This window comes from Salvia splendens, chromosome 17 (genome assembly GCF_004379255.2).
Source record: "Salvia splendens isolate huo1 chromosome 17, SspV2, whole genome shotgun sequence".
Taxonomy (NCBI): Eukaryota; Viridiplantae; Streptophyta; class Magnoliopsida; order Lamiales; family Lamiaceae; genus Salvia; species Salvia splendens.
In genome coordinates this window covers 10,406,412-10,421,892 of record NC_056048.1, presented here as the reverse complement: position 1 = coordinate 10,421,892, position 15,481 = coordinate 10,406,412, and the positions used below count along the sequence as shown (strand labels likewise).

General features: G+C 39.5%; 3 protein-coding genes across 3 annotated transcripts; 2 read left to right on the top strand and 1 right to left on the bottom strand.

Moving 5' to 3' along the window:
• Nucleotides 1–1,295: 1,295 nt before the first annotated feature.
• Nucleotides 1,296–6,095, top strand: LOC121773802 (probable inactive receptor kinase At5g10020). The gene is made up of 3 exons (XM_042170718.1): nt 1,296–2,438; nt 3,487–5,136; nt 5,290–6,095. Exons 1-3 carry the CDS (start codon nt 1,511–1,513, stop codon nt 5,865–5,867), a joined length of 3,156 nt encoding a protein of 1,051 aa, XP_042026652.1. The 5' UTR covers nt 1,296–1,510; the 3' UTR covers nt 5,868–6,095.
• A 1,220-nt stretch (nt 6,096–7,315) lies between these two features.
• On the top strand, nt 7,316–9,953 carry LOC121773803 (glutathione hydrolase 1-like). Its single transcript, XM_042170719.1, has 6 exons — nt 7,316–7,776; nt 7,973–8,491; nt 8,558–8,793; nt 8,952–9,207; nt 9,281–9,418; nt 9,575–9,953. The coding sequence occupies exons 1-6, from the start codon at nt 7,441–7,443 to the stop codon at nt 9,806–9,808; spliced, it is 1,719 nt and encodes a 572-aa protein (XP_042026653.1). The 5' UTR covers nt 7,316–7,440; the 3' UTR covers nt 9,809–9,953.
• Nucleotides 9,954–11,576: 1,623 nt separating this feature from the next.
• Nucleotides 11,577–13,189, bottom strand: LOC121773659 (60S ribosomal protein L30-like). The gene is made up of 5 exons (XM_042170557.1): nt 13,068–13,189; nt 12,866–12,971; nt 12,649–12,750; nt 11,884–11,952; nt 11,577–11,799 (listed from the first exon to the last, which is right to left on the bottom strand). Exons 1-5 carry the CDS (start codon nt 13,086–13,088, stop codon nt 11,759–11,761), a joined length of 339 nt encoding a protein of 112 aa, XP_042026491.1. The 5' UTR covers nt 13,089–13,189; the 3' UTR covers nt 11,577–11,758.
• Between the last annotated feature and the right edge of the window lie 2,292 nt (nt 13,190–15,481).

The following is a 15,481-nucleotide window of genomic DNA, read 5'->3' as shown; positions in this document are numbered from 1 at the left end:
GATGTAGACGCTAAAACAAGGAATGTGTGAAGGATCCCACCACCAAGAGCACAACTTTTTTGTTGGTTTATACTAAAGGAAAGACATAATATCAAAGGAAGGCTCTTGACAATGGGCGTCAAAGGAGTCGAAGATGATCTATGCCTCTTTTGCAAGGAAGAAGTTGAATCATTGTACACATCTTTTTCTACTTCAATGTTTTCAACATTCTCCGGTATTATTATAGTGACCTATGAAATATCTCCTTATGTCTCCCCAAAGATCTATTGGCTTGCTTTTAAAATTGGTTTGGAAGCCCCTTTTCGCTTCCATTGTGATAGTCTCTAAATGAGACATGTGAGGCAAAGACCAATTGAATTTTACATAATTAAGGAATCATATTCCCTATTTAAATTATAAAAGTTGGTCAAATTAAAATATATCACATAATATATGAAATTGATCTATGCACAAATTAATGTCTTTTGTTGAAGTAACCAATTCAATAAAATAAGAAAAAATAGAAAAAAGAATTAAAAAATACTACTTATTTATTAAAACATATCAGTTTGAACATTAAAAGAACATTTTGTTCATAAACAAGATAACTAAAAAAATTTAAAACTTCACGCTTTAATATTTCAATTTCAGTAACTATGGAAGATACAAGAATTTGACCGAAATTTATAATTTAATGAAATGATTATAAGGAGTCCAATTATCTAGTAATTGGAATAAACAGAGATAAGGTATTTACTGCCATTCATTGTGTATAATATTCAATTTGGAAATAGATACACACCAACGTAAGAGATGGCAATGATTATGTTGAACCCAAAATTGAATTAACATTTTCTTTCATTCTAATAATAACCATATCTCAATTGAACAATAGCAATAAAATGCTGTTAAAATAACTAGGCGCTTGGATTCCATTTATTGAAAAAGAGTGGACAATTTCACTAAATTCTACAGAATTCGATACGTAAATAATTAATTTTCACTACTTCAAGTATACAAAAATATTCTGATAAATTGGTACAGGTGCGAAAGCAACTTTTTTCCACATTCGACTCGATCCAAAATAACATAAATAAAATAAACCTTTACCAAAAAAGTCACCCAAAAAACGTTCATTTGCACATTCAAATAAAAAAATTGTGTCAAAAAGAAAACAAATTTGTGAATCATAAACCAACCAAAAATAAATAAAGAGTAAAAACCAAAAGATAATTCAGAGCGCGGGACCCACTGATGGAATAATAAAACTTCCATTTTCTTCACCTCTTTCTTTTCACCCATTTTCTCACTTACAACTCATTCTCCATATATTAAAACCCTACTCTCTCTCTCACATACTCACTAAGAGAGAGACACACACAGAACACACACCTATACATACAACATATATACACACAGAAGCCAGCTCAACTCCTCATTTTCCCCCAAATACAAAACCCTAATTCGCCATCTCCTTACCTTACCCCCCAAATGCCTCACCCCTAGCACCGCCATTACTCCACCACCACCAATGACTCTCTCTCTCACTTCTCTCCTCGCTCTCTCTCTCCTCCTCCTCCTTCTCCTCCACGCCCACGCCTCCGAGGATGAAGTCCGATCACTCCTCGAGTTCAAAAAGGGCATCAAATCCGACCCCACTCAGAAGATCACCAACACTTGGATTTACCCCTCCAACGCCTCCGCCTGCCCCAGCGGCTTCTACGGCGTCGTCTGCGACGCCGCCACCAGCGCAGTCGTGTCCATTGCTCTCGACCGGCTAGGCCTCTCTGGCGACCTCAAATTCAGCACCCTTTTACCGTTGAAGTCGCTGCAAAACCTAACCCTCGCGGGGAACGCCTTCACCGGACGCCTCGTGCCTACTCTCGGCGTAATGTCGTCTCTCCAAGTGATTGATCTGTCTGGGAATCAGTTCTACGGTCCAATTCCGGCTAAATTGAATGATCTTTGGGCGCTGCATTTTCTCAATTTCTCTAATAATAACTTCTCCGAGTGGTTTCCTGCTGGAATTCACAACTTGCAGCAGCTGAAGGTGTTTGATTTGCATTCGAATCAGCTGAGGGGGGATGTAGGGGAGCTGATTCCTGAGCTGAGGAATGTGGAGCACTTGGATTTAAGCAGAAATCAGTTTTTCGGCTCCTTGGAATTGAGTGTGGAGAATGTTTCTAGTTTGGCTAATACTGTGCAGTACATAAACTTGAGTGGAAATCAGTTAACGGGGCGGTTATGGGGGGCTGATGCGATGAAGTTGTTTCGGAACCTGAAGGTTTTGGATTTGGGCGAAAATGAGATCAATGGTGAACTGCCGGAGTTCGAGCAGTTGCCAAATCTCCAGGTGCTTAGGCTTGGGAATAATCAGCTGTTTGGGGCTCTGCCGACGGGATTGTTGCAGGGAGCTATCCCATTGGTGGAATTGGATCTCAGTGTTAATGGATTTTCAGGTGAGGTTTTTTATGCCAATTGAAATCGATTAGTTCTTCTCCTTTTGATCGCATAGGAGGGGACTACTGATCCAACCTATGCCTTTTAGTATTGGATCAGTTTGGTTATGTTTGGGTAAGATTGATTGTTATGCCATTTAACTGGCATATGGTGCGTTTTACATGATCGTCTGTGGTTAAATTTGGACAGCATTAACTGATTCTAGATCTCTTCACCCCGTTCATTGGGAGACGCGTGGCAACTATTGCTTTGGCTGTTTAAATCTCTCGTGGAATGGCATTGAAGTTGTACAAATTTATGTTGATTGCTATATAAATTATACCTTATATTTTCTTAGAAATTAACAGTAGTTCCCATGTTAGAATTCTAAATTCCACTAGTTGTTTGGGCCTCATTAACCATTGCAACTGCAGCCAAACTTAGGGAACAAATGTTTGTTTCAAGAGTTATTCTTGGGGGTTGGGTCAGTCGGGTGACGTCTTGCAGCCGTTTAGCCAGAATGACAAGTCGTTAGAGATTCCCTTTAATTAATCCTTGACCTTTTTTGACTTGGCTAACTGGCCAACTATGCTACTTATATTGGAAGCTTTACCATGAGATGTCACAAAAATCTGCGTGCCTTATTTCTCATTTCGCAAGTGTGAATGATTATTAGTGGTGTTTGTATGGTATGTAGATGGGGGTGAATTATGGAAACCCGGTGAGAAATGTAGATCATCCATCCTTTTTTGCCGTTATGTTAAGATAATTTTGAACAATCTTGGAGCAGAATTTGTTTACGCAGCAGTATTCATTTAGTGTGTCTTTAATGAGTGAATATTGAAATGTCGTCTGCATTTATTCTTTATACCTTATCTACACAACTTGCTTAGAAGATCTTATGGTCTTGCTATTTAACGCTGTGCTCCTGAATACCTGATCTTTTCCACTAACTTTTATGTGTCTTCTTGTATTGTATGGATGCAGTTCTACTTCAATTGAAAATCTCCATTCCCTGTGAATATTTGCCGAGCTATATTGAACTGCTTAATCTTCCTTTAATTTCAGGTTCCATTCCGAATATCAACTCAACAACTTTGGTAACTCTCAACCTCTCATCGAATTCAATCTCAGACTCATTGCCACTGTCTTTGGGAAATTGTGAAGTTGTTGATCTAAGCAGAAATCAGTTATCAGATGATATATCTGTTCTGAGGAATTGGGGCAGCAATCTGGAAATTGTAGACTTGAGCTCCAATGGTTTGAGAGGAAGTATTCCCAATTTGACACAGTTCCAAAGATTGACCTCACTCCGTATTAGGAACAATTCCTTAGAGGGGGCGCTGCCCTCAACTTTGGGTTCCACGAAGCTCACTACAATTGATCTGAGCTCCAACAGATTTGATGGTCCAATCCCATATAGCTTCTTTACTTCGATGTCCTTAACAAATTTGAACTTGTCAGGAAATCATTTGACAGGAGCAATTCCTCTTGAAGGCGCTCATACTAGTGAATTGTTGGTTCTGCCTTCTATTCCACCGATGGAGTCCTTAGATCTTTCGAACAATGCCTTGATGGGTGGATTGCCTTCTGATATCGGTAACTGGGGAAGGCTTAAGTTGCTGAGTCTAGCAAGGAATGATCTATCTGGACCACTGCCAGACGAGCTGAGCAAACTTACTCTCCTCGAGTACCTTGATTTATCCCATAACAATTTCAATGGTCATATTCCTGCTAAATTATCATCAAGTCTGAAGTTCTTTGATGTGGCTTACAATAATTTGTCAGGAAAAATCCCTGAAAACCTGACTTCTTTTCCCGATTCGTCATTTACTGGTAATAATCAACTTGAAAACTGTCACTCTTCTTCCTCTGGAAATGTCCCGCACAATATAGGAGGCGGGAGCCACCCTAGCTCTAAACACAATGTAAAAATAGCCATCATTGTTGCATCTGTTGGAGCTGTAGTGATGATTGCTTTTGTTCTTTGGGCTTATCAGCGAGCTCGGTTTCAGGACTTCCGTGCACAAGGTGCACATCAGACTGATAGTACTGATGCAAAAGCAGGAAGATTTGGTCGGTCTTCACTCTTCAATTTCCATGGAAACACGGAGCCACCTCTAACTTCGTTGAGCTTTTCTAATGATCATCTATTGACTTCAAATTCAAGATCTCTGTGCGGGCAAATGGAGTCTGGTACTGAAATTGTTGAGCACATACTGCCTGAGGGAGTGGCAGCTGGTGCTGCCTCCACAAATCCCAGCCATCAAGACAGTCATCCTACAACATCTGGAAGGAAATCCTCCCCAGGATCTCCAATGCAATCCTCTCCTCGTTTTATCGATACAATTGAACAACCTGTTACACTGGACGTGTATTCACCTGATCGGTTGGTTGGTGAACTGTTCTTCTTGGACTCCTCACTCAAATTTACAGCTGAGGAGTTATCTCGAGCTCCAGCAGAAGTGCTGGGTAGAAGTAGCCATGGCACTCTATACAAAGCTACCCTAGATAATGGGCATATGCTCACTGTGAAATGGTTGAGGGTTGGCTTGGTCAAAAACAAGAAAGATTTTGCCAAGGAGGTAAAGAAGATTGGATCAGTCAGGCATCAGAACATAGTTCCGTTGCGTGCTTATTATTGGGGACCAAGAGAACAAGAAAGGCTTATTTTGGCAGACTATGTGTTGGGCGACAGCTTGGCCCTGCATCTTTATGGTAAAGGCCCAATATAATTTAATCTTAATTTAATCTTCTAGTCTATTTTGGCATCTATTTGAATATCCTTCAATAGCACCATTTATTGACCAAGATGGTGAATTTGGAAGTTCAACAATTTTATTAATATTCATATTTGTACATTTGATGCAGAATCAACGCCTCGGAGGTATTCCATGTTATCGTTCAACCAGAGGTTGAGAGTCGCAGTGGATGTTGCTCATTGTCTCATGTTCCTCCATGACAGAGGCCTACCTCATGGAAACCTAAAGCCAACAAACATACTATTGGAAGGTTCTCAATACATTGTCCGAGTAACTGATTACGGCCTCCACCGCTTGATGACGCCTCCAGGCATTGCTGAGCAGATACTGAACCTGGGGGCTCTGGGCTACCGCGCCCCAGAACTGGCCACTGCAACGAGACCGGCCCCATCATTCAAGGCAGACGTGTATGCATTTGGTGTGATCTTGATGGAACTGCTGACTAGAAGAAGTGCAGGGGACATAATATCAGGCCAGTCGGGTGCTGTGGATCTGACAGACTGGGTTCGACTGTGTGATCAGGAGGGACGGGGGATGGACTGCATTGACAGGGACATTGCCGGAGGAGAAGAACACACGAAAGCCATGGACGACATGCTGGCCGTGTCGTTAAGGTGCATTCTTCCTGTAAATGAAAGGCCTAACATCCGACAGGTTCTGGACGATCTATGTGCAATATCTGTGTGAAGCTTTTTGTACATGTGCTCTTGAATTAATTCTTTTGCTGTGACTTGTTCATTGTTTCTTCTTTTATTTTGATTTTTTTGTCTAAAATTTTTTAATTGTTGCAATTGCCTTCTAATTTGGGCTAGTCTTCACATATGCTTAGTTCCTCCCCTTCAATTTTTGTGTAAAGGGATGTTTAATCCATTGATTAATTGACATAAATCACAGTCCCATCTCTTACCTATTCAATTATTTAGTTCGATCTGATTGTCTTCTTTCATACTTTGGTTTCTCATTTTAGTACTATCTATTTACTAGTACTATGTTAAAAAGATCCATGTTTTACAAATTTTAGTTTGCCTAATACAAAAATAGTAAATAGTACAATATTTTATGTTTGAGAAACAACCACCAAAATCATGAATATAATTATATCACATAAATAGCCGCTTCAGTGGCATCTTTTGTTTGTCAAACCGTGAGACATACAATAATCATAAGGAGTGCTTGGTATGGTTTGGTAAATATGCCTCGTCTATAAATCTCACCTATTTCGTGAAAATAGTAACCTGATTGAAGTAAATCTTCGTAGAAGATCCATAATTATCACTAGATGACCAACTCAAATTGAAGACAAAAGAATATGATCTAACCCACATAAACTTAGATCAAAGAGAGAATATATGAGATAAAAGGAATAACCCAAGACAACTTTCACTAAGACAATCTCCTATATTGACTCAAAATTCTAGGTTTTATTCATATTTATAGGCACACGACACGCATATCTATTTTATGTTGTATTTCAAGGTTTTTAGTTGGGTTTCTAACAACTGTCATTAGTCTTAAAAATCGACTTAACATGATTAGAATTTGAAGATTTAACCAAATAAAATTGAATAATTGATGGGATGTTCCGGTTTAGGATTCATTAATCATGAGAAAGTTGGACATCCCAATTTTGCCTCTATTTCGTTTTGATGCTATTTTCGTCTCATATTAAAATATCACCATTGTAACATCAATTTCGGCAATGTTTCTGTCGCCCACTTACATACATTGCGTGTCAATTTCTGATTAGTTTCATTAATATCCTTTGTTTTGTGCCTTACTTTATTCATTTTAATAACAGCACTATTTTAGTTACAATTCAAAACATAGCTATTTTCTTGGGTAACTTATTGATTAGAGTAAACACATCTCAGAAATTATTCAAATGAAAAATCGAACCCCTAAATATTGATTAAACTTATCGGAAATTGATTAACTTAAACTTATTCATAAATCCCTACCACTCATAATTTAAGTTATCGAATCCTTTTCTTCTTTTTTTCTAAATCTCATTCTATTCGTTACGACAAAATTCAATGTAAACATATTTGATTGATCACATCAAGAAGGTTGAATTTCTTGCTACGTGCCATTGAAAATAAATGCTAGTAGAATTTAATGTTACAATCATATCTTCTAATGCCAAAGTCACACGCCACACAAGGAAAACAAGTGTAGCCAAAAAAAAATCACAAATGTTATCCAAAAATCCATCACTCCATTTTCTTGGCAACAGCTCTCACATATTGTGATATTTTATAGTATGATCAGTGTTGTGATGACATCTCTATCTCTATGGCAGTTGCTCTTGCTGTCGTCATTGTTTGTTGCCGACGCAGGCAATGCTGGGCGCTATAGCGTTGGCGCAGAGCACGGCGTCGTGGCTACTGATCACGGCCTGTGCTCGAGGATCGGGAGGGACGTGCTCGTGGAAGGCGGCCATGCAGTGGATGCAGCGGTAGCCGCCGCTCTCTGCCTCGGCGTCGTCAGCCCTGCCTCTAGCGGCATTGGTGGCGGCGCCTTCATGCTTGTCCGTCTCGCCAGTGGCGAGGTGGATGCGTTCGACATGAGAGAAACTGCCCCAAAGCATGCTTCCGAGGTAGACTTGATCACATTTTACATTTTAGTATAATATTGTCAGTTTTGGGCTAAGCCTTCACAGTTTTGTTGTCGAGACGCTTTCCTAAAAGGACTTATACTAATAGAGTAGGGGTTGCACTTATATATTGCCTGCACATTTTCTAATTCTCTGATGTGGGATGGTTTTGATGGTGAAATTGTGATGTCCTGTGCAGAACATGTATGATGGCAATGCCGGTGCGAAAGCTAGCGGGGCGCTATCCGTAGCGGTTCCTGGGGAGCTAGCAGGACTGGCGGAGGCGTGGAGGCGACACGGGAAGCTACCGTGGAGGAGGCTGGTTGCGCCTGCCGCGGTGATGGCAGAGAAGGGGTTCAAGATATCACCGTATCTGCACATGCAACTGGTGAGTTCGGAATCGAAGATCATGCAGGACAAGGGGCTTCGCGATGTGTTCACGAGGAACGGGAGCCTGTTGAAGGCGGGCGATGTTTGCTACAATAAGCAGTTGGCGAAGACGCTGGCTCTCATCTCGAGGGCCGGGATAAGGCCATTTTACAACGGCTCTATTGGGCTCAGCCTAGTCAGAGATGTTAAGAAAAGTGGTGGAGTGTTGACTATGCAGGATTTGGAGGAGTATAGTGTGAAGGTGAGGACACCGGTGAGGGACAACGCCATGGGACTCGAGATCATAGGCATGCCCCCGCCTTCTTCTGGAGGCGCGGCTATGGTTCTTGTAAGTGTTCTTTGTTCTTGCTTTTGTTTCTGTTATTGTTGGTGGTGGTGATTTTTGATCTATCAGGTGCTGAACATTCTGGCGGGGTATAAGGACAGCTCGGATATCCCGACCTCCCTTATGATCCACCGCCAGATTGAAGCTCTGAAGCACGCATTCGCAGTGAGGATGAGCCTTGGCGATCCGGATTTCGTCCATCTTGGAAATGTATTGAATGATATGTTGTCTCAAGAATTTGCTGCAGAGTTGAAGAAGACCATTTTTGATAATACAACGTTTAATTCCAGCCATTATGGTGGAAGGTGAGATACTGTCCCTCTAAATTTAGCAAGCTATTCGGGCCGGTCCACGGGTTGCGTGCTGCATTGACATCCCTACTACTAGTTAACAAATACTTCTACGATGTCTCATTTCTACAAATTTTGTTTGGATATCAAAGGCCATGTTTGTTGTGATGCAGATGGAACCAGATCCATGATCATGGCACCAGCCACATTTCCATCGTGGATGGACAACGCAACGCGGTCTCCATGACCACCACCATAAACGCCTATTTCGGGTCCAAGTTCATGTCACCAGCCACCGGCATCATCCTGAATAACGAAATGGATGACTTCTCCGTGCATGAAGACAGCACGTCGCCTCCTTCTCCGGCCAACTTCATCCACCCCGGGAAGAGACCATTGTCGTCGATGACGCCTACAATCATTCTCAAGGTGAAAAAAAGGATCCTATTTATGTAGCTAATTTTGAAAAATAGTCTTCTACCATAAAACATTTGGCCTACAGAGTGGGAAACTGAGAGCAGTTGTAGGAGCAAGTGGAGGAGCAATGATAATAGCTGCAACAACTGAAGTTTTGGTAAACTATGCAACAAGAGGGATGGATCCACTCTCTTCTGTTCTAGCTCCAAGGTCATACCATGAGGTAAGCGAAAGCATGTCAATCAATCGTGTGCATCTGTTGACCTAGAGGTAGAGTGATTAATATCCATTGTGACGCGGCCTTTAAATTTTTGTTTATCATGTCAATCTTACTAAGGCCGAGGTCGTTGCTCTCTAACTCTGCCCCTCGCTTCTGCAGTTGATCCCCAACGTGCTTCAGTATGAGAACTGGACGGTGCCAACAGGCGGCCATTTTGAGGTCCCGGTCGAGACGAGGGCTGCTCTGGCAAAGAAGGGGCATGTTCTTAAGAGCCTTGCCGGTGGCTCAATATGCCAATTTGTGGTTCAACGACTAATAGGCTCAGCCTCAAATGCAGGGTTGCTTGTTGGGGTGAGTGATCCAAGAAAGGGTGGATTCCCAGCTGGTTTTTGAAATGATTCTACAAAATTCCAGCTTATCCCCATGTTCTTAAAATTTTTAAGTAGATCCATGTCATTTAATCTTTAAATAAGGGTGTAACACCAAATAAAAAAATGTACTCCATAAATTACAGAACAAGTAAACATTTGGTTTATTTGTGTCCTATCTCCATATAAATGGACTGACAGATAGATAGTCATGCATGATTAAATTGTTTCGCCCCAAAACTAGACTGACGGTCCTAGTTTTGGAACCGTAGAGACTGAATCAAAATGGGTATACATGGTCTATCTATCCAATTTAGATTTCAAAGTTGTAACTCTCCCCTAAAAAGTATATATTCAATGAAATTGATTAGCTTGACAAGTACTCTAGCTCGACAAATACTTGATTTGTTATATACTTTCTTGATTGTTATAAAAAAAATACGCTATGTATCAATTGAAATATTGCGTGACAAAAATTAAAAAATAAAAATTCATGTGAAGGAAAAACTATCACGCTATATAATAATTTAAGAATTATTCTATTATTCATCGAAGCCACACTTTACAATGAAAACCTTCAGGCATTCACATAACAATTCCATTTACTTACTTATTTTAGGAAAAATGTGCAATTAAAATCATAAAGTTTGGTAAAAAAAAAAAAGAGATTCAGTCTCGTGGACTTCATCATCGGTTTAGCCCAACACGGGCATGCATGGAGAGGAGGCATGCGAGCTCTTTGAGGATATGTTGTTGTTGGAGATTAAACTGGACCTTATAACCTATGTTGGGGTGCTATCAGCTTGCACGCACATGGGATTGGTCGACAAGGAGCATAGCTAATTCACAAAGATGATAGATATTCATCGAATCGTGCCAACCTCCAGCCACCGTGCTTGTATGATTGATCTCTATGGTAGAGCTGGACTTTTGAATGAGGCTCAACATTTTATACTTAACATGTCAATTGAGCCGGATATCATAGCTTGTGCTTCACTTCTAGAATTTGAGATGGTGATTTCCATTGAACCAAACAACAGTGGAGCCTATTCAGCTTTAGCAAATGTCTACTCTGCTTGTGGGAAATGGGAAGAAGCCGTGAAAATAAGAGAGTAGATGAAAGATAGGAAGGTTAGCTGGCTGCAGATCAAAGGTGAAGTCCATATCTTTGCTTTGGTGCATCCACTACGAGATGCAATTGATCTTAGATTCACAAAGACTTGGGAGGAGATCAAGAAGATGGGATTTGTGACTCGGTCTTGCACGATCTTGATGAGGAGTTGAAGGAGCAGCTTCTCCAAGCATCACAGTGAGAAGCTCGCTATCGTGTTTGGAGTGATGAATATGCCGGAGAAGAGTACTCTGACTATCATGAAGAACCTTAGGGTGGGCAACGACTGCCACTCTACTATCAAGTATATATCGAAGCTGGTTGGGAGAGAGATTGTTGTTAGGGATCCTACGCGCTTCCACCATTTCAAGAACGAGGCATGTTCGTGCAGGGACTACTGGTGAAGCATTGGTGGAGATTGAAGATCAACTCATCACAAGGTTGAGTTGATCAGAGTCATCAAATTTTTTGATGAGTTAAAAAGATATTTTGTATTTTTGATACAAATATTTGCACTTTGTTCAAGTTAGTTTGGAGGAGGCACGCGTGATTTCTGTAGTTTCCATATTAGATAAGAAATAACATCCACCGAAAACTTCATAATTTGGAAGAAGAGTTGTCTTGCTTAACAAATGTAGTCATTGTTGAAGAGTTTAATGGTTAGATAATTCAACAATAAAAGTAATTCAACAATCCAATTCTTAATTGTTAAAAGCGTGTTGTCAATAACAGCAAATAGAGTTTCACGGTCAAAAAACTTTATATAACCATTCCATAACAACTACTACAAATGTTCTGTAAATTGAAATAAGAATGATATCAAGAAATAGATAAAAAGGCAAATGCAAAACAGACTCTCTCTTCTCAATGATCACTGGGTAACGACTTGATGATGTCCGAGTCACCTACATTGCATGGAAGCAGTTCATAACATTAGGAGTACGAGGAAATACCAGAAAAATATAAAGATAACAAGCAATAGTAACCACCTGGGTCGACAATGCTGAGGCATGAAACACGGAAGTATTTCCCACAAGCTGTGCCCAAATCGACATTGTCTGGTATGGCACAAGTGAGTCAGTCAGTAAAACATGTATACAACTCAAACTTCAGTTTTTTTCTTAGCAACCTTTGTCAAGCAAAACACAGCTTAGATAGAAATGTAGAGCTCAATTAGCATAGAAGAAGGGGAAATTGTAAAATTCAAACTAAAGATAGTTCAACAAGCTTGATAAGCTAAATTTTATAAACATGATTCAAACAGGTAATGAGGTAAAGGAAGGAAGCACAATTTCTAGGGCAATAGATTCACAACACGACACGACAATGAAGAGGAGATTTTTGCCTTGAAGGGTGGAATCATAAATGCAATTATGCAATTGCCAGATTCAAACAATGATGGAACATATAGATAGAGTTGATCAATAATGTGTGCACATATATGTATTACTATATTACAATAGAACACTAAATAATAATCATTGAAGGATGAACCCTAAGTAGAAAACAAAGAAAAAGCTTAAATTGACATGTCTAATGGTAATTTTGTATTGCCTAGAATGAAAAGGTTGTGATTTTGATTATAGAGTTTCCAATACTGTACCAAATTAAGTCATCATCAACATAAATCAAAGGAACTAACAACATTCAAGCTTAGCAATAAAACAGCATCACATCCAATACAGAACGATTACCGAAGTATAAATCAAAAAAAAGGAAAACCAGCAAAAACGAGTTAGAAAGAGTCAACTCACTTCCGTTGTAGTGGTGAACGCCAATTTTGGCGAGCATAGCATAATACTCAATCTCCGATTTCCTCAACGGCGGGCAATTGTTCGAGATCAGTATCAATTTCCCTAAAATTACAAATTCAGGTTCGCCGAATCCACCATTAATCACCAAAACAAACAAAATGAAATAAAAAATCGCACAAAAATACCAAATAAATTGAAATGTAAAACACACACAAACCTTTGGAACTGCGGAGAGTTTTGAGGACGGTCTTGTAACCAAGCGTGTATTTTCCGCTCTTCATTACGAGAGCCAATCTGTTGTTGATGCTCTCATGAGTCTTCTTCTGCGGATATAGAAACCGAATCCAAAAATTGAGAAATGAAAAACGAAAACTGATAAACAGGCGGAGATAATCGGAGCTAGAATGAGGACTTCTTACAGTCTTCTTGGCTGCCACCATTGTTACGAAGGGCTGAGCTAGGGCTTCGCGGCCGATAGATTTGGAGAGCGTAATTTAGCACAAAATTTTGAACAAAATTTCCTCTATAAATAACCCTTTGGAATTGAAGTTCCATTTTCAGTTTTATATGCTCAAAATAACATCATGCATATTTTTATTTTTAAAAAAGGCAAAACATATTAAGAGGTGTACTACTATTTTATTAGATTTTTATATAAATTTTTGTTTTATTATGTCTTTATATCAATGTATTTTGTATGAGTAGATTCTTTTATAATTTTTATTTTATTGATTTTTACCTATATATTTTAAATTAAACACCAGTTTTTATATTTTTTGTAGTTTGGTTGGATCTTTATTTAATGAACTACAAATTTAATTAATTTTTTTGTGTTAAATATTAATTTATTTGAAAACTAATTATGTTATAATGTCGAGTATAAAGTGGTGGCTTGGTTAGGACAAGAGCTCGTGGTGAAGTTAGAAATGATTGTAAGGCAAAAATATCATTTGTCGAGTAATAAACTGGAGTGAAACATCTTCACGGACGGTCTTAATCATGGACTTTCTACTCCTTCGAAGGTGCATTTACTTCAATCGCACTGTCATGTTGCTGCTCTTAGAAGGGTATTGGCTCGATAAATTTCATAAGCTAATATAATTGAGATGTCATCAAATGCAAGTATAGAGTGTGGTGGACCTAAAACTATAGGTTGTACAAAAAGACATATCGGAGAAAATTAGAGAGAAGAGTACGGGATGAACAAAAGAGGATTGATCTTTACAAATGAGAAAGAGAAGAATTTAGAAGTTAATCTTTTACTACAAGACATATTTAAATAATAGGTTCAGAAGATGTTTTTTAACATATCCTAAATTAAGGCTTATAGTAGTATATTTGGTGATGTCTTTGTGTTTGATTACACTTATAAGTATGTAATGGTTTTTACATCTTTTATAGGGGTTAATCATCTTAATTAAACTATAGTTTGTTGTTATGAATTTCTAAGTGATGAGAAGACTTAATTTCCGGAAGCTATGCAAACGGGTGCATCAAAAGCAATCATCATTGATCATAATCCTGCTAGACATAAACATTTGGATAAGTTTTGCCAAAAACGATGCATTGATATTGCTTGTGGCATATATTGAATAAATTTCTAGAAGAGATTTTTATAGTGGCTTTCTGACATCAGTACAAAAAAATATTTGACTAAAATATGTCTAAAATCCAATATTGTCTCAGAGCAGCCGCAATAGTGCTCACTGGTGGCTTGGTTCCGTCTTGTTAAGACGAGCTTTTGGCAAGACACTGTTGTAGGTGTCTCATCCCAAAGAGCCTAAATCGGGTGGGGGTAATTATCGAGAAAGTGTGCCACAAAGAGATGATTAAGAAATGTTTGCAAGTGTTATCTCTTGATTAAGAAATGTTGTAAAAAGTGGTGTGGAGCCGTAAATAATGTTGATATGAGATTATTACGAATTGGATAAGAAACACTATTGTGGATAACCGTGCAACAGCAAAAAAAAAATAATAAATAAAAATACCTTACAATAGTACAAATTGGAGATAATATGAGTAGAACATGAACACTAAAAACGCATCTAAAAAGATAGAGCAATAGATGCAAAAAGATAGAGCAATAGATGCAAATTGAGTTCCGATGTGTCAAAGCAAAAGAACAAAAATGTACACCGAAAAAAAACATTGAATGGCAACCCAAGATAAACTTACAAGCAGATATTACTCACCTCGTTAGAGCACCCGCAACGGGTCGCGCGGGTGTCTTGTATCTCGTCCCTCCGAGACGAGACGGCAGCGAGACGCGTTGCACCGTCCCGGTCTCGCCGAGACGCCTGTCCCACCGAGACAGTTGGCGTGCCAGCTCGCCACGCGCCCGCGCGACGTGGCTCGCGCTGGCGTTAGGTGTGACGCCCACTCGCCGGTCTGCGAGAGGGGGCTTCGTCACGCTGACGCAATAAATCATTTTTTAAAAAAAATTCAAATTTAATAAAAAAAAATTTAAAAATTCAAACGGTAATGTTACCGTTTCCGACCGTTTTTTTTTTCTAATTTTACTCTATAAATACTCTTATTTTATTCTCATTATACACACAAACACACATCTATTCTTCCCAAATCATCTCCATTTCCTCTCCAATTTTCATCTAACCTCTCCAATTTTCATCACAAAATTTCCGGCGACGGAAACTTTAGCGGCTCCAGCGGGTTTGACATCAACGCGTTTGGCGACTGGGGGCATGTACAATGTCTTGGGTGGTTCCGGTTCGTCGACGCCGGGCACCCAAGGCTCGAAGACGTCGGCGGGGTACCAACCGCCCCATTTTGATGTGGATGCACACGCTCGTCCCTCCGCCCCGAGGTATTCGCA

What these genes read in the sequence shown, in the direction of transcription:
- LOC121773803 (XM_042170719.1), top strand. Translation starts at nt 7,441, where the DNA reads ATGATCAGTGTTGTGATGACATCTCTATCTCTATGGCAGTTGCTCTTG. An exon ending in TCCAGCCATTATGGTGGAAG is followed by an intron (nt 8,794 to 8,951) that starts GTGAGATACTGT and finishes GTTGTGATGCAG; the next exon opens with ATGGAACCAGATCCATGATC. An exon ending in CGCCTACAATCATTCTCAAG is followed by an intron (nt 9,208 to 9,280) that starts GTGAAAAAAAGG and finishes TTTGGCCTACAG; the next exon opens with AGTGGGAAACTGAGAGCAGT.
- LOC121773659 (XM_042170557.1), bottom strand. Translation starts at nt 13,088, where the DNA reads ATGGTGGCAGCCAAGAAGACT. An exon ending in TGGTGGCAGCCAAGAAGACT is followed by an intron (nt 12,972 to 13,067) that starts GTAAGAAGTCCT and finishes CTATATCCGCAG; the next exon opens with AAGAAGACTCATGAGAGCAT. An exon ending in CCTCAGCATTGTCGACCCAG is followed by an intron (nt 11,800 to 11,883) that starts GTGGTTACTATT and finishes CATGCAATGTAG; the next exon opens with GTGACTCGGACATCATCAAG.
- LOC121773802 (XM_042170718.1), top strand. Translation starts at nt 1,511, where the DNA reads ATGACTCTCTCTCTCACTTCTCTCCTCGCTCTCTCTCTCCTCCTCCTC. An exon ending in CAGTGTTAATGGATTTTCAG is followed by an intron (nt 2,439 to 3,486) that starts GTGAGGTTTTTT and finishes CTTTAATTTCAG; the next exon opens with GTTCCATTCCGAATATCAAC. An exon ending in CTTGGCCCTGCATCTTTATG is followed by an intron (nt 5,137 to 5,289) that starts GTAAAGGCCCAA and finishes CATTTGATGCAG; the next exon opens with AATCAACGCCTCGGAGGTAT.